We start from the raw sequence: 26,721 nt of genomic DNA on the forward strand, positions 1-26,721 counted from the left end.
TTCCAGTCCCATGCAAGCTGGGAAACTGAGAATACTATCCTGATTCATCTGGAAAACTGAAAACATGCCTTGCAGTAGCACTGTCCTTTGAATTTTAGTGCAAAAATTATGGACATACACAAAATCAGGGGAGTGTTTTAAATATTGCAGTTATATACTTAGAAATTTGAACAAATAACAGGTTTTTCATTAGTATGCATTTTTGAGAGATATGAAGTCTGAAACCCAAATGTCTGCCATTATTTAGTTACTTTAATCCTTAATGATTTGTGAGAAAACAATACATTTTATGAGGAACAGACCAAAATATCGTGCAAAAATTTGGGCATTCTGTGAAATTATGGACAGTTGAGAGGTATGCTGTTAATTACTGGGAGAGCTAGAGGCACAGCAATGGACATTTCAGCAGAAAATATGAACGTAGATGAAGGTGTGCCCACCTTAGTAACTAGATTTTATGTTATGTTTTTGATAAAGGAAAATTATACAATTTTTAGGCATACTTTGATTTTGATTAGATTCAGCTTTCTAAGGCCAAATGAAAAACTGATTTTGAGTAAAGACATGGTCAGATACATAAATTTAATATGGTGCCCCCAAATGCAGTGCTTGCTTTTTTGTAGTTAACCATTCCATGTTCAAATGTAAATGGCAAACAGCAACAACAGCATGCAATGAAACTACGTTTGCCTTAATGAAGCAATCTCAAAAGCACATTCGGAGACAATGCTTCACATATTGCAGTGGGCACTGATGTATGTCAGGATACTGTATATTTCATGGCACAGAAATAAACAAGTAAGTTGGGCAGACTAAAGAGCTCTACTGTCCCTGCCATTACCCGGTAAGAATCCACTAGATAAGTCACCTGACCCTGCCATTACCAGGTAAGAATCCACTAGATAAGTCACCTGACTCTGTCATTACCAGGTAAGAATCTACTAGATACGTATGGCAGGAGAGCCATACAGGCTATAAGTCAGAGAACCTGTCACTGGGCAAAAGTGAACTAGTTAAAATAATGGTGGAAAGCAAAATATCATTATTTGCCAAGGAAACAGTTTCAGACACAAATAATTTGTAGTAAAAAACATTTAGATCAGATGTGATCAATTATGCATATACAATTACTGGAGAAACATGGTTAGATAACTATATCAGTAGCCAGGGTCAGAGTGAGGCTGAAAGCATATTGGAAACTGATATACCTGCTGGTAAAGTTTTCACATTTCGGATACAAGAATAATGTGTTCCACCAACAGACTGAAAATATCAACAAACTAGAACAAGATAGGTGTGATATTAATGCCGAAGTATTACAGTTGAGATACCTCTGTTGGTGAATAAGAAGTCATTAAAAAGTCCTGAAAATAATGTGAAGACAAGCCCTGTCTTTGTATCTTTGTTGCTTCATATCACTATACTTCATTCTGTGTTCATCTCTTTATATCACTCTTATTCAATCTGTACACAGCTGTTCATTTTTCTTCCTTCCTTGTCCTAAACTCATTGCTCAAGTATTCCTCTATATTTGCCAAGTAAGTTTATAGTTGAATGTGTACTTATGTCCACTGATCTATGAATACATGGAAAGGTAGTCAAGGCTGCGTTTAGTAAAATTACTTTCAGCTAAATCAATTTTTCAAATTAACAGGTTTATAAGAAATACAATAAACAACTCCATCCAAAAGGCAGTAATGGCAATGCAGAATATTCACAACTCATCTCTTCATATCTAAAGTAATGCTTTTGGGGCTGTGGCGGTTGACAGACTACTAAAAAAACAAGCTTAGCACATATTCCCACTATTGTGTATACTTTTCTGTACATTGACCCACTGGAGTCAAATTATGTTGCAAGAGTTCAGTTTGCCACAGAAAATCTTTGACATAATGCATTAATTTCTGTAATATTTGTGTAGCAACTCCCTCTCCTTTATAACCCTTTCTGTCTGCTATGTTTTTAGTACAGTTAGCATTTTTTTCATTTGCACAGTTCACAACACACTAAGAGCAGCCATCTTGTGGATGACGAATAGCCTTTAGTCTAAAGGTAAGTGAAGGCTCATAAGTACCTGCAAACATTTCTAAGTACAGTGTAAACCTCATTTCAAAAGACAGAGGAACCATTTCTTCTTTTGTCTAAAATGGAAAATATGAGACAGGATATCAGATCTCCATGGGCAGGGAGCAACTCTGTATAGTTTAATTTCTTTTCCTGCATTAATGAGTTAGTGAACATAATAGTTAAGAAAATATTCTTTCTGAAATGGCAGCTCTTCACCTACATGTATGAACTATAGTGCAAGGTATGTCAGCATTCAGCAGGGTCATGCAAATCAGATTATTTTGATCTAAATTTTTATCTCATACATCTATAAAATGTTAAAAAAGATAGACTGCTTTACATCTTTGGTCATAACACTTCCATTTGCCACTGCAAAATTACTTCAGCTGAAATATAACAAGATACCTGGTAACCAATAACTTAAAAGAATAGCTTAGCAAAAGTTTAGATTCTTTGTCGATTACAAAGATCATTTCTATTTCATGCATATTATATGTTTTAACTTCCTTTTGTTCTACATACATTAATGCCTTCTGTTGTAATCTGAATGATGTGAAAGGCAATCCTGACAAATCCAAAGATGCTACAGATATACTGCCCAGACTGCTATGTAATGCCCCAGCAAATGCACTGAGGGTTTTCTCACCAGTAGAGGAGTATTTACTACAATTGTCATGCAATGTATAGAAAGAGTCAGTGATGTGTAGTTAAAGGTAGTAGCAACTCAGTTTTCCACAACATGGTGAAGAGTCCTACTGAGTTCAACATCAAATTACTTACACAGATGAAGGTATTTTCGATGACCTAACTTGGCCTGCTATAAACTGTCTAATCAGAGCTCAAAAAAGAATACCACCATCTCCCTTATTATAAAATGGTACCAAGCATGCAAGTCCTTAGAGCTTACTTCTAGCACACTTTTAATATCCAATGGCTCAATGTGGAACAAGTACATAATGTCTCTCAAAATGCACTGTGTACAGAAGAAGTCCATAATGTTTCCCAAAATGCAATGTGTGTGGAACAAGTACATCATGTTTTCCAGAAAGCAATGTGTAAGTTGATGGGGAAGGATTACCATGTTTAGCTAATACAGCTACTGACAAAGTTTTTCTTTAAGTGACCGTCATTTTAAGAAGTACAGGAAAGAAGATTGCAAGTGCTTATAGTGAAATTCCATTGTGGGATAATCACATTATCCAAAGCCACACATCAGAAAAGAAAGGTAACTATATATATGTGCATTCTGCTTCAGAAACAGTGATAAACAGGAGGCGTGTCATGGCTTAGACATATGATGCCTACGATGTTGTTATCTAATTAGAACTTTGGAGTTGAAATATGAAGTTCATAGGACATGACAAACTGCAAATCGTCATAATTTCCAGAGTCATTAACTGACATCAGCTTTTCTGCAGTTCTGCAGGTAGATTTACGAACTGTGGCTAACCATCAATTTCTGCAGCTGATGACAAATTCTTAATGTTTCTTTTATAGATCCTAAACATTCAGGAGCTGCAGAAGACTTTGGCCCTTGCATTAGCTTGGCTTCTTTCTTTCAACAGTTATCATTTTTTATATAAGATTTACTGTTGTTGCCCATGTGCCTCAGGTATCTGCATCTTCACTCCGCGTTCCTTCTGATCTGCTTGTTTTTCTATTACTTTTTTTTCCTCCAGAAAAATAAATTCCTGTTTCTGTGTTCACTTAACCACTTAGTCTAGAAAATGACAGAGACAAGTATGGAGGAGTCATCTACAACAGTTTCATCAGGAGACTCACTTTAACAAACAGCACTGACAAATGTAATTAGGCCACCTACTAGCATTAACAGCTACTGGCAATGTGGAGAATCTACTGATAAAATACTAGAAAACTGAAGGAAAACTGACAAAAGTTGTAATGATCTGAGTGGAAAATACTTTCTTTAGCACAGCAACTACTTAGAAATCTGCTTTAACAGTCTGGATTTCTGCCTGAAATGCTTTATGAAATTAAGTTCAGGTTTTTACAAGAAAGTGGAATAAGCCTGTAAATTACTGTACATTGAAACTCTACCATATAACTGATCTACTCAAAAAACCTGGAATAATTACACCTTTGAACTTGAGTATTTCCTTTTTCTGTGTTCTGGGATTGTAGGATCAGTGCCTTACACAAGTCCTATCTCCCAGGTAACTGCTTGCATGTAACCTTTAGATGAACAATGACATCATGCTGAGTCATACTCCATGCATCATGCATGAATGAGACACTTAAAATCAAGCACACTTGGAAGATCACCTAATATGATACCAGGGCAGAAGTACTGACAAATATAATTCATTTTAATTTAAGGGAAGGTATTTCTTCTGCCACTCATAGAAATGATACCCCATGTTTTATGAGGCCATTCTGGCAAACAGAACTTCACATAGCCAAGTCATTAAACAAATGCATACATACATATATAAATAAACAAATAAATAAGTACATAAATAAATGGCAATCCCCCATTTGCCCTGAGCTACAAACATCCAGTATACAATTGTACCATTCACACAATGCCCCAAGCATCAGAATTCTGAAAAAGTGCAGTATGTGTCCTTCTGCTACGGTCGTGAAGCATGGACTGCCCAAAGCATGCTAACATCAGCCTCTCAAACTGCACAACAGAGGCGGTATTCCAGTACTTCCTCCCTTCCTCATACAGTCCTAAAGATTTAGTGCAGAGATAAGGCCCTTAAGGGCACTGATGGATGTCTGGCATTCAGGAAGTGGTGATGAAGGTATTTCTGGTGAAACTGCAGTCTAACTGCAAAAGGATGTTTTCTGCAGATTTTGAGGTACCAAGGGTCTTGTCAAAACTGGGATGCACTGCTGGGATCACACTGCAAGAGACGCACAATCGATGGATCACTCTTGGCACCTCTAACAAATTCTTCAAGAGACAGTTTACCTGAAATGAGAAATGAATAAGTGAGTCAGACTCTTCAGATATGTCTATTACCCTACATGAAAGGCATGTACTTACTTTTGGCAAGTTATTTTTATATTTTTTATACTCAGTACAGGATACAAAATTTATTATTGCTTCCCGTTGTTTAGGTTTATTTTTTTTCTATGAGTTAAACAGTTTACTTTGTATTCTTAAACTGCCTAACTTATTTGTTTTGCTGTTCTGCCATATGAGGTTATATTAAAATTAATAAAAAGCTAACATTTTTTTTCTTTGCACTTCTTTTTTTGGCTCCCACATCTAACCATTCTCTGCTCCCAGGTCCTCTCCTCATTCACTAGATTCACCTTAGCCTACCACAAGCTAATCAAGACTCAGGTCACAGACTGGTGATGCATCACACCATTGCCAGAAAGTGTTTTCACCTAATTCCCACTCAGTTTGCACAATGAGGGGAGGATGTACAATGTGCATTGGCAGTGGTCCAGTTCTCACTTCTGCAACAGGATTGTGTCAGCAGGACACCCTACTGACCCCCTCCCCTTCCACCTGAAAGGCAAGCCCATCCTCGTTTCCTGTGCCATCAAGTGCCGGAACCACTATTCAAAATTGGGTCATCTGGGCCATAATCAGCATTTTCTCCCTCTAAGTAATCATTTTAGGTTATTTCAGTTCTAAAATGCTGTTGACTTTGTCATATTTAACAATCAAGTTTAAGCAGGTGGCTTTGATTGCATTATTCTGTTAGGTATTAGGTAGCTGGAAATGCTGGCCTTATGTCTTTCCATTTCTGCAATTTAAGGATTTATCTGAAGTTAAGTGCTAGAGGTGTACATGTCCATCAGGATACCTGACATCCACACAGCTGCCACCTTTAATATTAATGCCATCTATAGGGCTTGTTCAGGTTAGGTGTTGTAGGGTTTAGCTGTTTACACATCATCTGTTGAGCAAACAAGGTTCACTCCATTTTCACCACTGATCTTCTTATTCTGTACTCAATGTAGGTAGAGGAACTCACTTCTTCCAGTATATAATTACAGATTCTCTGCTATGTGCTACCATATTACTGTCAGTTCACTTTACAAATGGGGTGACAAAGGAATGGCTTCTACAGTCTCCCTCAATGACGATGGGGAGTTTCCTTGCAAAACTGTGGCCCCTACCTCCCATTTACTTATCTCTAACTGTAGCACACCTTAATTCAATAAATATTATCAAAATGTTAACTTTATAACCTGTGAACAACTACTTCAGTTAACCTAGGGGCATTATAATAATGACAACGTACCTGGAATGTTATATTACAAATCAAATAACTTGGTATAATGGCTCCCAAAAGGCAAAGCAGAGCTACATAACTCAGTATAATGACTCCCAAAAGCAGTGCAAAGCTATCTAAGCCAAAAAAGGTAGCAAATATTAAGCAGATGTTAATTAATTAAATGTGTTTTATGGGACAGAAGTACAGACAACCCTGAAAATACTAATATTCATGGTCACCACACATAACCCTTTAAAATGCCCTTGGCACCCCAAAGTCTGTAATATAATAGACCTTAACTATGCATTCTCAGTAATAAAATGAAATCGCAAACAAGGCAAGAGAAACTGGCAAATCATATTCCTGTCTACCTCCATATAAAACCAGTCCCCTGCACTTGTAAAAGCAAGACCTCCTAAATAACGACTGCATCACAAAAATCAATGGACAGATTCAAAACAGCTAGTCCATCAAAAACATGACTCTTGTTTAATTCTCAATGAGAAACTTGTAAAGGACTCTATAACTAAAAGAAATAACAAATAACATAACATTATGAAATAGAGGATTATTGGTGATTCACTGATGTTAACCAATCTGCTGATGTGTTCAAAACATGGATTCAAGAAATTCACCTTAAAAGCATAATTCATTGCAGTACATGGAACTTTAGCTGCTGCTAAATACAATTTACAGAGAGAGAAAGAGAGAGAGAGACAGACAGACAGAAAATGTAGGCATGTAAAACTTTGAAAGCTGTAGCAGACAGTGCTGTCACACAGACAGCAAGCAGAAGCAATTCGTACCCGATACCTATCAAGAGCTTTACAGCTTTAAAAGTTTCTAAACACTTCACAATGCCACAATTTTATTTGTGTGTGTTTGTGTGTGTGTGTGTGTGTGTGTGTGTGTGTGTGTGTGTGCGTGTGTGTGTGTGTGTGTGTGTGTGTGTGTGTGTGTGCGCGCGTGCGCGCACGCACATGTACATACATGTGCAAGTGAGGCAAAGTGTTCTATTAACCTGGAACACATTCATGTGTAAGTGTTAATCTTAATTCTTAGGGAATACATTTTTGGCATAACATCTGCATGATCCCACTTTCAGAAATGTTGCGCTCTTACTGTACTATTCTATAAAGTCAGCAATTGTGAGCTCATTTCACTCTGATGGCAGTATTGTTAATCAGATAGTATAATAACATTAGGCTGCCTAAACTTGTTTGGCAAAATATTTACTTATTTACAGCATTCAAAAGTACAGAGATACGTTTAATTTCATGAATACATGAGCCATATTTTTTGTGAATTAATGCAAAACACTCAAAATACCCTTTTGTTTAGATACCATCAGAAATTATGCAAGTATATCTAAATTCCAGAAAGAAACATTTCTTTACCATCTCCAGCCACTTGTTACCTATACTTGACTATTTTACAATAAAATGTAATACCAAAGTGTGATCTTGATACCTAAACTAGTTTATTTAAACATTAATGTATATAAAACTATAGATACTTAAGTACAAAAAGTAACTGATGGGTTAACATTGTACAGTCATTACTGCACTCTGCAGAGTTTTCAAGTCACTTGACCTTTGGTTTTATTTTTCATGTCTTATAACATTCCCTACAGTGTATTAATATCTGTGAAATGCACATCCCTTCCAGCTTCACTTATAGTAATAAACTTGAAGGCAGGATATCTGTGAATAAAGCTCTTGCTATATCTCTCACATGCCCAAAAGTTCTTCCTGTCCTGATCCTGCTTCATGCACAAAGTTCTAGTCACTGATAAGGATTAAAAGCCTTCTTAATAGGCCTCAATGAAATGTTATTTTCTTTCCACCAAACAGGAAATTCCTGATATCCCGACAAAGCATTGCCTTATAACAGAAGAGTCGCTAAAGGTAAGAAGAATTACATACAAGTTAAATTTCATTACGGCTCAAATAATGATAATAGTTATAAAAACAATAATTATTATTATTTTTTTTATAATTATGCTGTAGTCAGTACCCTCCTGTTTTAAGAGTTTTCATAATCAGTGGGACTGGAGATCTGTGCAGGTTTTTGCTTGCTTCAGGACTGTGACCTTGCTTATTAATACAGTTAGTATGCTTTGTCTAACAGTCCAACAGATTCTCCTTTCAAATATGCACTTTCCCTACTGTCTCCAACAGAGCTACTGCCACTCTTCCAGGCACACAGACTACTACTGGGATTCATTAACAATAGTGTAGACACTGTGTTACGCCTACATGATGTAAGTGTGTTAGCGCAATGAGCAGCAGAGCTAACTGAATATGCATGCTGATCACGGCGCCTACACATTTGCAAGCACCTTTTCATGGTCAGCGATAGTGTTAAAATGGCTTGCTTATAGGCAATGTTCATATACAAGCACACACTGTATCCCAGACATATAAAGGGTGAGTACAGGGAAATAATACAGAAGGAGGGGAAGTGAAATGTGGGGAAATGCACACAAATTGTGTTATACTGCATAATTAATTTTGAAGGGGAAATGTTTAAAGTGAATTCATATACCGTAGGCAAATGTGACAAGTGTTTAAAAAGCATTTCTGACATACATCCTGCAATACTGATGTAACGATAATTCATATCAGTGTCAGTCCCACAGTTATGCACATACATAAAAATGGACAAGCAGATAAAGGATGTGATGGGAATATAAAGCTGCAGTGTAACAAAGGAGAATAAAAATGTAATATACATCTTAATTAAATGCTGACCTGAGATAACAACAAGGATAGAAGATACACTCTGCGATGAATGCATAGACTGCAGTTATTATATATGACATGTATATACTGGGAATTTATGCATGCAAGCCAACACCACTGCTGTACTCTCTGCCTTAGCATGTCTACACAACACCAAATGGACCTTACAGCTGTAATGTCAGTTGCATCAGAAAAGGACATGTTTTTGCAAAGAGATGTCAGTGGTACCTGAAGGAAAGAGGTTCATCACCTAATAGCATGTAATATACAAGCGAGTGTTGTATAGTTCTATAAATTCTAAATGGTAATTTAATAACACACAATATACATAAGTGACAAATGACAAGACAGATCGGATGAGATGGCATGAGTTCAGTTTTTCCACTGGTGATTTGCAAACATCTCTTCCATTGTTATACTGGGCATGCTGACATGGAATTACAGGGAACAGTAACATAACAGCAACTCAACAGCAGCAACACAATAGAAAGTGTTGTAACAGATGACCAATCACAGTTTCTGATGGTCTGGCAACATGCCGTACACTAAACAACATGTATGGAATCTCTCATCTGCCATTAAGCTAGTAAAAAAGGTGAATGGAGAGAGAGAGATACAGACAGGTGCAAACAGGAACAGCACCAATATGTTTTATGGGACATGTAGGAACATCTGTATGATAGCACCAATATGTTTTATGGGACATGTAGGAACATCTGTATGATAGCACCAATATGTTTTATGGGACACGTAGGAACATCTGTATGATAGCACCAATATGTTTTATGGGACATGCAGGGACATCTGTATGATGTTTTAGTCTTGCAATAAACACGAATACCTAATCAGGATAAGGTTGGCTTAATAAGTCTTCCTGATGGGACTGCAATGGTTTTGAAAATGATGTCTTGCTGCACTGTTCCTATGTTATGCTACGGAAATATTTTATATGGAGAGAAATGCAAACCTTTGCAGTTAGATATATGATAGGACTATACAATTTCATGAATTAATAAAGTGACCTACAACTGTATTCGAACCCATGACGCTATGCAAAAATATCAGGCTACAAACAGGCTAATAATCACAACATGCCACATAAGAACTCCTACTATAATACATGCAGCAGCCTAAGAACTGTTCCATTTACTGTTCCACAGTTGCCTTCACTCTGTATTCCATGGCACAGCAGATTTAATCACCTTTGCACAAATGCAACTGGATCACTGGAGATTAAATGGCAATCTTCATATTTTGCAATAAGAAGTTCACTGTCTCTCAGCTGTGCTGCTCTATGACAAACTCTGCGCAAATGCTGAGGACATAAAGTGAACGCATTTCCATGGGCCATTTCTGACCATGTGTGTTGTGTGTGACTCTATTTTTTGACCATATTAAACTTGTGAAAAAGGGGTGGGTAGGACTGTGGTGAAAATGGAGTTGACAAGCAGAGTAGGACACAGATGAAAGAATAAAGAAATTTGCAGCAGGGTCATGGGAGAGCAATATATCTACCTACTTCTGCATAACATAAATGTATAATTATACACACAATTTCATTACTTTGCTGAGTTACCACACAAGTGATAGGTGACAACAACAAAATAATGTTCTATGGCCAATTGGACCAAATTGTGTCAAGATGGCATATAGGTGAAGTGGAGAGTTATGCGTGGGGTATAATTTTTATTTGTTTATTTTTGTGAGACAGGTGCCCATTTTTTGTGAGAGAAAGGAATGTTGGGAAAGGTGCTCAGGAATGACAGGGTCAGGTCGGTAGGGTAGGTTGAAAGAATGCGCAGACATACAGAACATAAAAGACAGACAGGAATGGTGATGGTGACAAAAGGTTGGAGGACACCATGATTGGGAATAGGTAGGGGACATCAGAGGCACACCGTGTCCAGCTTGAAAACAGTTAAAATCTAGTCCTCATCCTCAGAACTGTCGTCATTGCTTCCAGCAGGAGTTCCCTGGGTCAGCGCCAGATATGGCATCATCTTTGTAATGTGATGCAGGACTTTTTCAACCCTGCTGATACATATACTAAGGCCCCTCTCAATTATATGCTGCACCAGCTCTGTCAGCTCCTGCCAGGTGACAAAATCACTACCTCCACTATTACTCCCAGAAGGTACCACTGCACCTGCAGCTGGGAAAAGAGTTGCCTAACACAGTTGCAGCAGGTAGGGCAGGGGTTGTGGAGGCAACCCTGACAGGTTGTGTTCCTGAAGTGCTGGGTGTCTATGCTGCCATCTGTAGAGGTATGGGGGGCTGAGCCAAGTGCACATCTCTGTGCTGTTGATCATTATATTTTCATTTTCAGCAGTAAGTTATATAAACAGTAGATTATTAATAAACTGAACCACCCCAAGAAATTCAAAATGCACACCATGTCACAGTGTGTATGTTTTCAATAAACAATTATGATAATTTACTATTGTACACCTTTGCCACATCCATGTGTGATGGAAAGGTATTTATGTGCCATAAAATAAACAAATCTCACTGCTATGATATAAGTAACAACAGCCATTATTTCTCTATGATGGATGGGTATTGGGCAGTGTAAATACTTTAAATGTACACTTCACATGTTTAAGCAAATGTTCTTATCTTGCAATAGGGACCAGTATGGATTTGAATCCTCAAACAAGGGTATTGAGAACAATCATTTAAGAGTATTTCCCATAGTTACTATAGACAAAGACATACATTAGCAAGGAGAAAAATAGTTTAGATGCAATGTTAATGTACTATTCAATCAAGTGCAACAGAAACAAGTTATGAAAGTTGTTCCTTCTCATTTCACAGTAAATGTGTGGATGACTGGAATACAGAACACAGGATACCCATGTTCTCACCCATTAGTAAAGAAAGACTGCAAAAACTGCAGGGGTATCCCTTTCTTTCCTTACCTATACTTTCTTAATTGCAAGTCTGTCTGTGTATTACCTTATGTTATCTTTAGCAATGCTTAAAGTATTCCCTTGAATATGAACATTTCTTACTAAAGGGTGGTAATTGTAATCATTAAAGCCAGCATTGAATGTTAGGACTCTCAAATCATTCAATGTACTTTGTATTTTTTGGAACGTCTCTTCTCCCTGACACACTCTCAGTATGTGTGTTCATCAAAGAGGGGAGAATGCAAAAGTTGATTTTTCCTGTAGTCGGAGTAATCATAGGCACCTGCAAGAAATTTAAAGGGAATACTTCTCAATGCTCATCCTTGTATTGCTAGGGCATGTGCATGTAATTGCGTCGATACTTACACCCTGTTTATATTTCCTACACTTAGTGCAGATTGTGGTATTCAGGAATGCTAATGATTAACACCTCATTTGCATACTCACATTGCTCACAGGCTTGACTTTGCATTATATAAAGGTAATCCTGTAGCTAATGCCCTTGTATCATACTTGGTGGACTGTTTTGATCCAGAGAGCTTGATAGTGATAAAAACAAAACAAACTTTTTGTAGAGTTATCTATTTTCTACATTGCTGTATTGTCAACGTATGTTGCCATTTCTTACATAATGCTTTTAGTTTAACATAAAAACGTGAATTGCATGGACCACTGAAAAGCATTTTTATCCCTTTCTTTTGGCATAGCCATGTCTGCATTACAAAATGTATGTTACAGAATGCTACATGAACTATTTTTAGTCCGTATTTAATTTGATGTTTGCACATTTATTACAGATGTGTATATTCTAACTTTGTTGGAAGGTCTGACATTTTTACCTGTGTTTACAGAAAAATAAAAATGTGTTCTGTTTGTTGATTTCTACCTGACTGACCTCAACAGCAGTGTATATGGCAGTCATAATAGTTGTTCATTACAGTTCTACTGCTATGTTTTTAAATGTGATTCCAAGTATGGCAATGTATTACACAGTTAAACCCGTGTTATCTCCATTGCAGAAGGGTTATAGATCAGTGTTGATATTTGGGGAGGGTGTTGTCCTAATCTGTGTGTAGACATAGGGAGCAATTAACTTATAAATGGTTTGTGTGCATGTTGAATGCATGCAGTAACACATAACTGAGGTCACAAGCTCATAGCCATCCTGTCTGCATATTATACATGTAATTATGTCTGTTTTCTGTTTTGTCTCATACAAGGATATGGCACCCATGAAGAAATCTGTACCCAGCAAGTCAGCATATAGTGATGTAGAAAATGAGGTGATTATCCAGGCCTTACGTCATCATGGAACTTTTCTGTTAGGGAGAGGTAGAAGGTGACCAATCTGTCTGAGACAGAATATGGTAGCAGGTGGTTGATGATATTAATGCTGTTGGAAAGCATGGAAGAACCTACTTCCAAATATGATATTGGGCAAGTGACATAACCTCTACCAGTTGTACAGCAGATGCAATTGCCTGGGAACAGGTAGATATGCGGGTGGTTCTGTTTCTGAACCACCACTAACTAAAACAGAGGAGTTCCTGTCCAATGCCAGAGATCCAGATAGCTTGGCAGAGGATTCTACCAGAATCCTTGATGTTGTTGCAGATGTGGATGGCAGACCCGGAGTATCACAAGCAGACCTTCCATGAATGCAAAATGCAAGTGTCATTATTATATATTTGTATGCATATATCCTAGATGTCTGATGTATGTGTGTGTGTATATATATATATATATATATATATATATATATATATATATATGTGTGTGTGTGTGTGTGTGTGTGTATATATATATATATATATATATATATATATATATATATATATATATATAGTTTCACTTCATAGTACTGAAATATCACAATACTGAAATTCAGAACACTGAAACCAAAATCCTGAAAGTTCAAAATCCAGAAAACTCAAAAAACTGAAAACACACAGCATGCATATACTGAGTTTAAACAAGATAAATCATATTACTTTCCACCAAGTATACAGCAGGGGGGCAAGCCCCCTTGCACCTCCCATGTGGGGGAGCTATGGCCCCTACACCCCCTGCTACTTAAATATATCAACTCCAAGATTGCACTTCACTACATTTAGTGCAATCTTGGAGTTGATATATTTAAGTAGCAGGGTGTGTGTGTGGGGGGGCACAGGGGAGCTTGCCCCCTGCTTATATTTGAAGGAATATAATTAGGTTATTGTTATTTACAGTCAGTATATGTATCTTATCTGTTTTCAGTATTTTGACATTCAGGATTTTGAGTTTTCAGGATTTTGATTTTCAGTTTTTTGAGCTTCCATATTATGAAGTTTTCTAATTTTCAGTGTTTTGATATTTCAGTATTATGAAGTGAAACCATATATATATATATATATATATATATATATATATATATATATATATATAGAGAGAGAGAGAGAGAGAGAGAGAGAGAGAGATAAATGTGAAAAAGACCATACTCATGGAGAAATAGTGGAGGGTGTTTTGGGGGTGGGGAAGATCCAACTTTTTACATTACATTTTTGTATGAAAACATTTTTAATCTGTACTTGTGAAGGAGATTGTTCTATTTTTCTTGTTTCATTTGCATTGTGATACTTAATCAACTTTTTTCTTTCCATTCATCACAGACATGTGATTCTGGATTGCAGGTTGCCAGCCCACCTGCACATGGTAAGCACACATTTAATTATTGTTACTACTGTATGTAAGGTAGATTCAGGACTATATCAGAGTAAAGTTTGAGTTCATTTAGCATCTGTTAAAGTTTAACATAACTTTCGTCTATTGAAAATATGTGGTCAATTTTATGCTTCCTTTTTCTGTTTTTTGTTTATTGCTTTTTATCATAGAGTGTCCTAAGAGTGGCACTGTAGAACTCCTACCACCTGATGTATCAGAAGCCTCTGATGATGGTGGTGACAATTAAGAGGCACCCTTTGTGGGTGCAGAAGGTCAGTCTGACACTGACGTTGTGGCTACCACATTATCTGCCCATATTTTGGACACAGTCAGTATGGCTATGCATACCTATTACACAGAGTCCTCTGATATAGGACAGGTTGAGGGTGACATAGTTGATCAGGCTAGTGTGGTTACTCCAGTTGCAGAGCTGGTTGCTTTTCCCAGTAGCCATTGAGAGGAAGTGGTGCCACACAGGAGGTTTGTTAGGGGTCCTCAGAGGAGGCCTGCTGTCCACTCTTCCTGATGCCAGTATGTCATTAGGTGCTGCCAGATGTATGTGTAAGGCCATAGTAGAGGCATAGACATGTTCTACAAGGCCAAAAGAAAGTGTCACTACTAAACATTGTGTATTCTGACATGCGTGACTCCCTGAACTGTATGGGCAGCTCCTTAGACAGAATGAATAACACACTGGATCTGGCAGTGTCTGTGATGGAATGTCTGTTGGGGGGTGGGGGGAGAGTGGGCATCCATGTGGCCATAGAGCAGCTACATCTTCTGGTGTTAACAGATCTGGCTGTGCAAGATCCACTCCCATAGTGACACTATAAATGACTGCTTTCTCAGTGATTAGATCATGGAGTCATCGTCCTGGATGTAGTCATGAGGAGAGCTTATCCAGCAGATATCACTCACATTCATGTAAGTGAATACAGCACAGGTCTAACAGAGGAGATATTACTGATGTAACTGTACACCTCAGACAAATGCTCAGGGGCATATACATTTTTCCATATTAGAGTAATCAGTTCTATAACTTGTTTTTTCTTTACAGGTTCCACACTTACTTTGTCATTAGTGCAGGTACAAATTGTGCCCTTGGGGGTTACTCATGAGCTATCATGTTGTCAGTGCTGTTAATATATTTGACCCTACATGTATACCACATCTGGAAATATTTTAATACAATATACTTCCTTGGTAAATATTCTAGCCCAGTGAACAAATCACATATTTTGCAGAATAGCGCCACTTGAAGCACATTTTGTAATTTTACAATTAATCAATTCTGTTTGGTGCTTGCTGTATGCTTAATGAAGCAATGGTAACAAAATTCTAACTAGCGTTAGAAAGAATTTGCTGGAAACAATAAGATGAAACTTGCAAAGAAATACTGAGGGAACCTGAAAAGCTGTTACCTTTCCTTTAATTTTGCCACTTTCATAAATGTATGAATCTTTATATTCCAGTATACTACAACTTTTTTCACGATACCAGACTTCCTCTTTTGCCACTATATACAGATGCTTCACTGCAATTTCTAATGACACAGCTAGAAATAACCCTTTATATGTTTTACTCTTGTACTCACATGTCAGATATTGCTCCTCTAAAGACTCAGCTTTATGCCTTGAATATGTCAATAAAGTATACAATGGTTTACCCACAATGGCTGGTGACTTTAAAGCTTTAAAAGTAGATTCTGACAAAATATTACATTCAACTCTGTTTTCAAACTTAAAGTCAAACTATCTCCATGAGAAGAAGCTTTTTTGATAGCAGATTCCTGCTGTAATGTAGTGTGTCTTGTTTCTGCATTTTAACCCTACCCACAAACATTTCTACCTCTCTCTGAGGGTTTCAGTAATATGAATAATCTGTACAAAACCACTACTCTATTTCTTATTTGCTTTTACTACATGATTATTTACTCCAGAAAACCTGCAAGTCATATTAAATGCTACGCATCTTTTCTCATTATTGAAATGTGCATAAGGCTTTAACTGCAATGCACCATCATGGATGCCTCAGGGCATTCTATGTTCTATGTCATAATTATTATTATTAAAAAAGACTGATGTTGTGTATCATTGCAATATTTTCAGCCACAGTTTTCATCCTGTACATGTCCATAATTTTTTTGAAAATTCATCCAGTTGCTGTATCAAAAGTCAGTTCTGACTCTCATCTGGTCATTTTTAATGGCACAGACACTTCTGTGTCTGACTAAGGAATCACTGCATTCATGGATATCTGCAGTCACAGACTAGCCTCTCCAAACAAACTACATAGCACTTCAACAGCATATGGTAGCCAGCAGTTCGGAGAGTCCAGTTCTGATATATTAACACAAAGAAGAGAGCACTTTCACATTCTATGTTGACAGCTACCGAAGGAGCAAGGTATAAATGGTGAAGTGAGGGTACACTATACTATGAAGAGGAACGATGGTCTCGAAGCAGTTTGTGTTTCAACCAATATGGGGGGGGGGGGTGAGACAGACCTGATGGGAGGGGAGGTACATGTAAATTTAATTCCAGAAATGAATTCCAGACTACAACTTTCCAACAACTGATTCCACCTATTGTTTACATATGTAGATTTATCACATTTGACTTTAGTTCTGCAGTCCTTGAATTGCAGAAATTGCTGGTACATGATAGGTTAGTCAGTGAGCTTCTGTAAGCAACAGTTATGGTCTCTTAAAGCTATTTTTTCTTCAGGTTTTTGGATATCCACTAAAATCACATCCCAGTTAGTTCTTCTCTTGCTGAATGGTGTCAAAGCCATGGCCTCAAGCTCAATGCCAAAAAGTGCATTGTCGTCCCTTTTGGTAAAAACTCTGCACCCATGAACTACCACATAGGTGGTAGTCTACTTAACACCAAAAGTATGATAAGAGACCTTGGGACACAGGTGGACAGTAGTCTCTCCTTTGATAATCACATTGCCACAGTAATCAGGAAATCCTTCTACGTGGCACATCTCATCACAAAAGGTTTCTCATCCAGGAAAAAAGAGGTCATTGTTCCCCTCTACTCATCACTCATTAGACCCATTATAGAGTACAATGCCCCTTTTGGTATGTACCTCACAAAACATCTACAACAACTGGAAAGGCCACAGAAATACCTCACAAAGAGGATTACCGGCCTCAAACAGATGCCCTACGCAGACCGTCTAAAAAAACTGCAGCTTTACTCTGTCGCATATCGCCTACTCAGGGGCGATCTCTGCCTAACACACAAAGCTATGTCAAACCCAGAGCTTTTAAACATGCTCCACTTAAAGAAATCCCAATCCCTATGAGCTACATGCTCTAGGGACCTAAAACTTCTCACCACAATAAACAGAACATGCTGGAGGGATAGATTCCTGTCCCAGAGACTTCCCATACTCTGGAACAAACTACCTATCTATATCAAACAAAGTTTCTCATTAGCACTCTTCAAGAAAAATCTTGATGATTGGATGGGAGATAGGAAATTCATCCCAGGGATCACTTCTGTGGCTCTGCTCGACAGTGGCACAGGAAAATAATTTTCTTGGGTGGCGAAAGCCAGGGTACCTTTTGGCTAGGCTTATATAGGCCCTAGGGCCAATAGCCTAGTACCTACCTATGAACCTATGATGTGGAAGAATTTACTCTGAAGTTCCACAAGGATGTGGTGAAGACTACAACATGCTCATTAATATCGTAACAATTTAACACTGGCACCAGTTAAGGGCAGAATGTACTAATAAAAAATGTAATTTTTAGTGGAGTACAACTTGCAACCTGTGTTTCGGGCTAGGAGATTGGCTCACTTGTCAAAAGTGTTAGCCATAACTAAGTATATTAACCAAAGCAAACTGAGACTAAATTAAATACTCTTGCATTTTATACTCTTTTTAGTAAGGTTAAAGTAATTTGTTGCCCGGTCTAGTGTGTGATTACTGGGTAAGTCTGAAGACCTGATTATGTACATATGGTCAAAATGAACAATAAGGAGAATTTAGACAAGTGAGTACAATTTAAAGAAAACAAATACAGGTGAATTGGAAGGTGGCACAGATTTTTCCTATATCTTGCTTTCAAACCATAAAAAAGTAGTCAGGGAAAAAAGGGACAGTGAGTGCACGCATGTGTGTGTGGAAATTCTCGTGTAAAATGAAACATTTAAGGGATAGCTCGGTAACTGATATGAGCAAAGCACTGAGGAAGTAATTTTTTATTTACTTTTGTGCAGTTCTGCACTCAAGTACAATACACTGGTTTAGCAGGATGGCATGTAAAAAAATAAAACAAAGTCATGATTTTTCAATAAGATAAGAGCTATAGCAAAATCCTTGCAGTGTGTAGAAGTACAGCTCTGCAGAAAGCAGCACTGTTACATAAGGGGTTCAACATTTTTAATTATTCTGAACTGAATATTGCACAAACACACTTCTCCCTCTTTAACAAAGGTTTTAAATTTGTCCCCACCCCCAAGTTTAATATGGTGGATCCTTTAGTAGAACTGAAATTATATACTCGTAAGTTGAATTCCATGGTCCACTTTGAAGGTAAAATATCCTCTGAATCTGATAATAAAGATGGTGATGGAATTAATATGGGCAATAAGAAAATGTTGAAGAAGAGTATATATAACCCCACTTTAAATACTACTACAGTGGGTTTCAAAAAGGTATGTGAGAAAGATACAGGTTTTTGAACCTTTCTAAGGAAGAAAGAAATGTTGTAAGGGAATTAAGAAACAACCATTCTGTTAGGGTCATGAATCCTGACAAAGTGGGGGGATAGTTTTAGTTGGGAAAGAATATTATGTCCACACTATTTACAGTCTTTTGCAGGATACTCAAAAATGCAGTATTGTTTCCAGGAACAAAATTTTTATTGCATATAGAAAGAGTGAGTTTTTTCTTAAAGTTGCATCGACTTTGATACTTATGAATTTTTACTTAATAAATTTCCATGGATTCCTGTTGTTTTTGGTATCCCAAAAACTCATAAAGACATCCTATGCCCCCTTATAGGCTAACAGTGTCAGGTAACAGTTCTAAAACCTATCCCTTGGCTGTCTATATTGACAGGATTTTGAAAGACATTACTACATCTAAAGTTCATATTTTGAGGAACTCTTGTTTTTTTATCCAAAATTAGGCCATTTATGATGGAGATGGGGGGGATTTTTCCACCATTGACATAGTGGACCGGTTTACTTTTATTCCTCATGAAACCAAAATGAAGATAGTAAAGCAGGGAATTCCACCATAAAACACTAAAAAGGTTTATTGTGAGCACTTTCATTCACTTTACATCAATGAACTTCATCAGACAAACCAAAATTCCTAGTTACATCCCTAAATATCCCTCTAGTTAATAATGATTGGTTGGAAGAACCGTCACAATTTTGGTGTAAACAATAACTTTGTAGATACGCAAAGTACTACAGAGGATGGTAATAATACTCGGAGAAATATAGTTTTTAATTTGAAAACATTTGATCAAAAAGTGCTTAAATATAAAAAACTGCAGTTGAAAGTGCTTTATTTTAGGAAATGCTTTCAAAGATAGCATATCCCTAAAGGATTACGGCAGTGGCAGTACCCTACAGGGCTGGTTAGAAACTCCCCATTCCACAGCGAGCTGGTACAGTTATTTGACAAACAAGGATGTGAGTTTTTAGAACTATTGCTAAAACACTACAGCTTTCAAATTGAATGTTTAAAAGATGAAGTGGTAGAATTGCAAAGTGAAATAAAAGCTGACTGTGATTTCCTGTGGTACAAGTATGACTACTGACACATTTTTTCCAGTATCGAAAACAGCATCCTGAAATCAAAGGAAGTAAAGATTAAAAATCAGAGAGGGACAAATATGACTATGAAAATGAGTTGGCAAACCCCCCTCCCCCTGAATCCTAAGTACAGGGGAACGTTGGCCTGGACACTAGTAACAACATGAATAATGACATGAGTATTAGCTTGATGGAAGACAACCTTGGTTCATCTTGCATTGATACAGCTAATATTAACAGAGATAGTAACACTCCCATGAGGCGGAGCGAGCGGTTAAAGGACCATCAAGAACAAAATAACTTACCCAATGGCCAACGTTCCTCAAGCATTCAAATCAACAATCAGGGTTTTTCTGTAGACAGGACAAAGAACCAATCTCAATCTTAAGGGAGAGTTTACCAGAATCAATGGCAGAGGAAACAGAATCAGCGTAGGAAGTAGCCGAAAATGACTGCGGTTCACAAGGAAGTGATTTTGGAAACAAACTTCATATCCTCATCAATCGACAAGGGAATTTCAAAATATATAATTTTTCCTCCTATGAAGTACTGCCTGATATAATTGAGACACTTGCTAAAAGGCTTTCATTCATGCCTTCTGTAGGAGTGGATTTACCCAGAACATTGTTGGACCTGAAAATATTTTTATGTAAGTTGAACTTAAATATAACTTTTGGGTAATAATACCAAAATAAATAGTGATGTTAGGATTTAAAGTGTCTTTAGTCCACCGATGCACTCAGTTCTGTTAATGTTTGAAAAATTTTGTGAAATGGACTTTGGGTTTGTTTTAAATAAACCTCCAAAAAGTAATAAGAGACAAAACATAACTCCACATGACAGGTGTACCTTACAAAAGTTAAAACAACAAAAAGTGAGGGTAATGAAACCGGATAAGGGTGGGTGGGCTAGGCTTTATGGCAAAGGTGATTACATTTCTAGGATGAACCATGTTTTGGGTACTGAGGCTTATGAAAAAGTGTCTATCAATGAGCTAAATGGTGCCTACCAGCGTGTTAGATCTTTTTGTGATGATTTGTTTACTGAAGCCTGCATCAATATTGACACATATAACTACCCAAACATGGCTCCTGTAACACCGGTTATATCAGGTATCCCAAAAATCTACAAAGGTTTAGAACCCCCCCCCCCTTTACGGCCTATCATACATGGAAGAAAGTCTATTACATATGCATGTGCTAAAATAGTTGACAACAAACTGAAAAAAACATTTAGAAATAGAATCTCAAGTATGCTGTGATTCTTGGAGCTTTTTGAAGGAGATTAATGACATGGAGTATCAGGATGATTTTAATTTCCTGATGGTAGATCCAGGGTGTAGGCATAAGTTGGGTCAGGTATTTTTTGCTTGGAAAAGGAGTAGAAGGGGAAAATTTTAATTTAATTGAGAGATTGTTGGAAATTGTTTTATGCAACAATTTTATATTATTTAATAACAAATTTCTCCTACAAAAAACTGGAGTTGCAATGGGTTCACCCTGTGGGGGTAGCTTTGTCAATTGTGTGATAACATAATGGGAGAATGAATTCATGTTTAAAAATGAGGACTTTATGAATAAGGCATACTGGTACACTCATTACCTGGACAATATTTTTCTAATCTGGAAAGGGGACTACATTTCAGCAATGAAATTTGTTACCAATATATCTGGTTTAACAACATTTTTACAATTTACATCTCAGTTTGAAATTAACGTTGTTTCCTTTTTGGACATCCAGTTGTTAAAAGATAGCTCAAACAGATATTTGGCAAGGATTTTTAGGAAAGCAACATATTCCAGTACCTTTTTACATTTTGAAAGCTGCCATCCGTTTCACCAAAAAAGGGCCATAGTAAAGGGACAACTAGTTAGAGCTGCTAAGATGATTTCCCCTAGATGATAAATTCCAAGTCAAATGTGAGATTCTTAAAAACATGTTTCGTAAGAGAGGATACCCTATGGATATGATCAACCAACTTATAAGTTAGGTGGATAGAAAAAGAAAATCAGGCCATTTTAAACAGATTATAAATAAGGATGTGTTTGTTGATGGATACAACCAAATAATGAACGCATGTATTTATAATGGTAACCCAAGCAATAATTTGGTTGTAAGTTATAATGTGAGTTTTACTACTCTTTTTTCAATTGACGCTGACATTTTGAAGGACATTTTGATAAAAAAATGGGGCTTTAATTGATGAAGATGCATCCATTAGAACTGTATTAGGTGATAGACTGAGGCTAATTTAAAAAAAAAAATGTAACCTGAAAGGACTTTTGAAAAAGCAAATGACACCTTATATGTATTATATTGGAATGTTTAAATGTGGTCTGTGTCATTACTGCAGGTTTATTGAGGTTACAAAACAGTTTCAGATACATAATAGGACTTACAAGTTAAAGGGAAATATAATTGTGACACCAAAGGTGTAATACATTTAGCCAAGTGCCAATTATTTGCAAGTTTTTATATAGGGAAAATGGAACGCCCTTTGAGGCAATGTATATACAAACACCAATACCATATTAGTAAACAAAATATGATTAATGCACTGGCAAAACACAACATGGAGAATCCCAATCACTATTTCCATTATTTAGTAATAGAACAAGTTTGTGAAAACATAAGGGTGGCCCATGGGCATTAAAATTGGAAGAAAGTGAGCATCTTTGGCAGTTGAAGTTGAATACATATGCTTACCTAGGGTTAAATGACTGCTGTTCTGTGAAATGTATTTTTAAGATTGAAATCGCTGGAAAGGGGACAGATTTTCAATTTGAATAATGAATGTTTTAAAATTTGGATATTTATTTTTTCCCATATATTTTTTTAATATGGAATAATGAGTGTACTGTTTAAATGTCATGTATTAATGTGCTAATGCTATATATTGATGGAGCTTGAATGTTTTCAAACTTTTTACTATAACTTTAGAAGTGGGATATGTTTGTGACATTATTAATGAGAGGGATATTTAAGAATGTAATTGGGCATTTTGATTTGTCTGATGAAGTTTACTGATGCAAAGTGAATGAAAGCACTAACAATAAACCTTTCTAGTGTTTTATGGTGGAATTCCCTGCTTTACCATCTTCAATTTGACTTCTATTCCTCATACTTTGGGTCTGGAACATTTTTCAGAAGCTATAAGGGAACTCACCTCTTTTGATGATGAAACAGTTAATTTTGTGGTGGAACTTATGGAAATAGTTTTGACTTAAAATTTTATAACATTTGAAGCTGAATACTATAGGCAAAGTAAAGGTGTTGCTATGGGGGCAAGTTGCGCCCCCATTTATGCCAATTTAGTTCTTTATGCCCTTGAAAAGCATGTTATTTTGTCAAAGTGCTTTAGTTTAGAATGGTTTTGTCATTTTCGATAGTTGGATGACATTTATTTTGTGGAAGCATAGAGATGTCACCCTTCATAGTACTTTTTTATCCTACCTTAACGAGGTAACCTCCTTTTTGGCCTTTACTGGACATTTTGAGGTCCATTCAATTAATTATTTGGATATGACTTTATTTAAGGATCATGTTGGAGGTAGACTATGCTCGAAGGTATTTAGAAAATGTAATTTTTCCAACAGTTTTCTAGAGTACCATAGTTGTCATCCATATCATGTTAAAAGGAATATTTTCAAGGGACAACTGGTTAGGGCATGTGTTCTGACTACACCTTGTGCATTAGTGAGGTAGAGACCCTCAGAAAATATTTTTTTAGAAAGGGGGCATCCTAACAATTTTTAACTAACATTGTTAGTGAAGTGACAGATTTGTGGGGCACTAGGTTTATACCCTTGCTAAATCAAGAGAATGTTTCTCTTGATAATGTACCAGGAGCTTTGAGTCATAGGGTTGACCAAAGGTCCCCCTGTAGTAAGTTTACACATGCTATAATTGTTACTTTCAATCATAAAGCAAATGCAATAAAGGTAATTTTGAGTAGAAACTGTAATATTTGTAAGGGGAATGAACATTTAAGCAACATTTTAGGCCCTGGACCTCATTTTGTGTATAAAATGGGTTTTAATTTTAAGAACATGTTTGAACTTCCTACTAATGTTGTTCATCTTCCATTGGAAAATTCTAAGGGAACTAAGAAATGTGGGATGTGACACCAGTGTCCATTTATTTTGGAAGAGACAATGGTGATTATCTGTGAACCTAGTGAAAATATTAGGTTGGTTAATGGCAACTGTTCTATCAAGTGGATGATATACATTGTGATTTGTCAAAAATGTAACAGTTTCTATATTGGTAAAACAGGGCATCAATTTAGAAAGAGGATATCTGAAGATATATATGCTATTTCTAGAAATAACAATGATAATGCTTTATGTAGACATGTTCAAACTTGCCCTGGTTTTACCAAATTTCTGTTTGGAATAGTAGATGTTGTCCCTCACGATATGATGAGAGGAGGGGATTGGGTGATAATGGTGGAAAGAAGAGATCTATATTGGCAATTAAGATTAAATGTTGCTTGTGGGAAAGGGCTCAATGAATGTGTCTCTATTTTACCCATGCTAAAGTACTGGGCTGCTCAACTGTGAATTTTTGGCAACACATAGTTTTTAACATTTTATAATGCATGGCTTTTAATTTCTACATATTTTTTATATGAATTTGGAATAATGTGTAATGTTTTAACAGAGTTTTTAGTTGTGTGCTCGTGTGTGTGTGTGTGTGTGTGTGTGTGTGTGTGTGTGTGTGTGTGTGTGGTATCACATACAATTACTTATTATTGTAGTGGGCACTTTAAATTATTGATGATATTATGTAATCAATCATGCACTAAGTGTGTGGTGGTGACTTAGTGTTTAAATAGCACTTTTTTTTCTTATGTGACGGTTCTGAAGAAGTCCAGTTTTTAAGGACAAAAGCACTTAACCTTCTGGGTTTAAAAAACAGTTTGTTACATTGTGCCACACTGGATTTAAATTTACTCTTAAAGTTATTAGATTTAAGTGTGCTGAAAATGGGAGACTATTGTTTATTGTACACAGACTTTTGGAGTTGGTTTGTGGTGGCCCTAGTTGGCGAATGGTAAACCGTGTGTTTTTTTTTTCTTGGTCTTTTTGACCACACGGATTCACTACACTTAGTTTCTTTTGGGTTCATTTCATGGTGGTGACTGTTTTAGCCGAAGAGTGCACCATTGTTTTGGAGAGTCCGGGAGGTTCTTGTGTCCATAATTTAATATCATCTGGTTTACAGAACGGGGTGCGGAATTCTGGAGATCATTTAAACTGTTCCCAAGGTGATATGACCCAATTAATAGCACTTTTATCTCAAAAGTACAATGTGTTACAGTCTTCAATTGAGGTACTTAACAGTGATAACAACCGACCAGATGGTATCACGGATTCCACCCTTTTTCCGGTTTTTCAGTACAGGATACAAGGATGGCAAGTGGTCTAACAAACACAGTTCGAGGTGGTGATTACCGAACTGGCTCAGTACAAAATGGTATTCCAGATGAAAGGAGGTAGTTTGATCTACAAGAATGATTTAAAAAGGATTTTTCTATACCACTGAACGGTACTGTAAAATCTTTTCACAGTTCACAGACTATGTTAGATGATTTCAAATCCAAGATGCTAAAGATATGTAATTTGCAGGTGGATAAACTGTACTTGACTGAATGCTTATGGCAAAAACTTGTCCCTAAGGGCATACAGGTTTTCAAATTCCCAAATGGTCTTGTTACAGGGACAGAAGCACATAAGGAGATTTTGCACTTATTTGATAGACAAGGTTTTGAGCTAATGCAATTTATCATTAAGTTTGATAATGAGCAGTTGGATGGGTTATTTAAAGAAACGAACAATCTTAATAAGAAAATAATTGATGATTTACTTTTTGAGTAATATAGAGTTAAATACAATGTTGTTTTTGATATAGTTGAGCAACAGGTTAATTTAAATTTAAAGTGGAAAGAAAATAAATTGGCTAGGGAGCAGAAAGATTATGCTAGGCAGAAAACCTACCATTTGCCCCCCTTCATCAAATAAAAATTATGGCTATAATAATGACACTCCCTCTAGGAAATCTTTACCAACAAGGACAGTGCAAGCTGATGGAGATGAGGGTGATTTCAACCCAAATAGGCAGGGGTATGAACAAGAATACCTGCCTCTTAGGAAATCTGAAAGGTTGGCTAATCAAAGGGGTGATAAAGTTTTTTTTAGAACAACAGACTTACAACAACAGGGGATGGGGAGGTGGACAACAAGAGGGGGTGGGAGGAGAATATGTAGGAATTAACAACCAGTGACATTAGTAGTAATGAAGTGAACTTGGGTCC

General features: G+C 36.8%; 1 protein-coding gene across 2 annotated transcripts in view; it reads right to left on the reverse strand.

Moving 5' to 3' along the window:
• Positions 1 to 4,036: 4,036 nt before the first annotated feature.
• Positions 4,037 to 26,721, reverse strand: part of HPCA (hippocalcin) — a 778,673-nt gene continuing 755,988 nt past the window's right edge. For both annotated transcript variants that reach the window (XM_044059929.1, XM_044059928.1), the window contains one exon: positions 4,037 to 5,005. In XM_044059929.1, the coding sequence (XP_043915864.1) occupies positions 4,908 to 5,005 (98 nt within the window). In that variant the 3' untranslated portion in view covers positions 4,037 to 4,907. The remainder of the gene's footprint in view (positions 5,006 to 26,721) is intronic.

The sequence above is a fragment of the Protopterus annectens genome, chromosome 1.part2, assembly GCF_019279795.1.
Source record: "Protopterus annectens isolate FY-2018-M chromosome 1.part2, PAN1.0, whole genome shotgun sequence".
Taxonomy (NCBI): Eukaryota; Metazoa; Chordata; order Ceratodontiformes; family Protopteridae; genus Protopterus; species Protopterus annectens.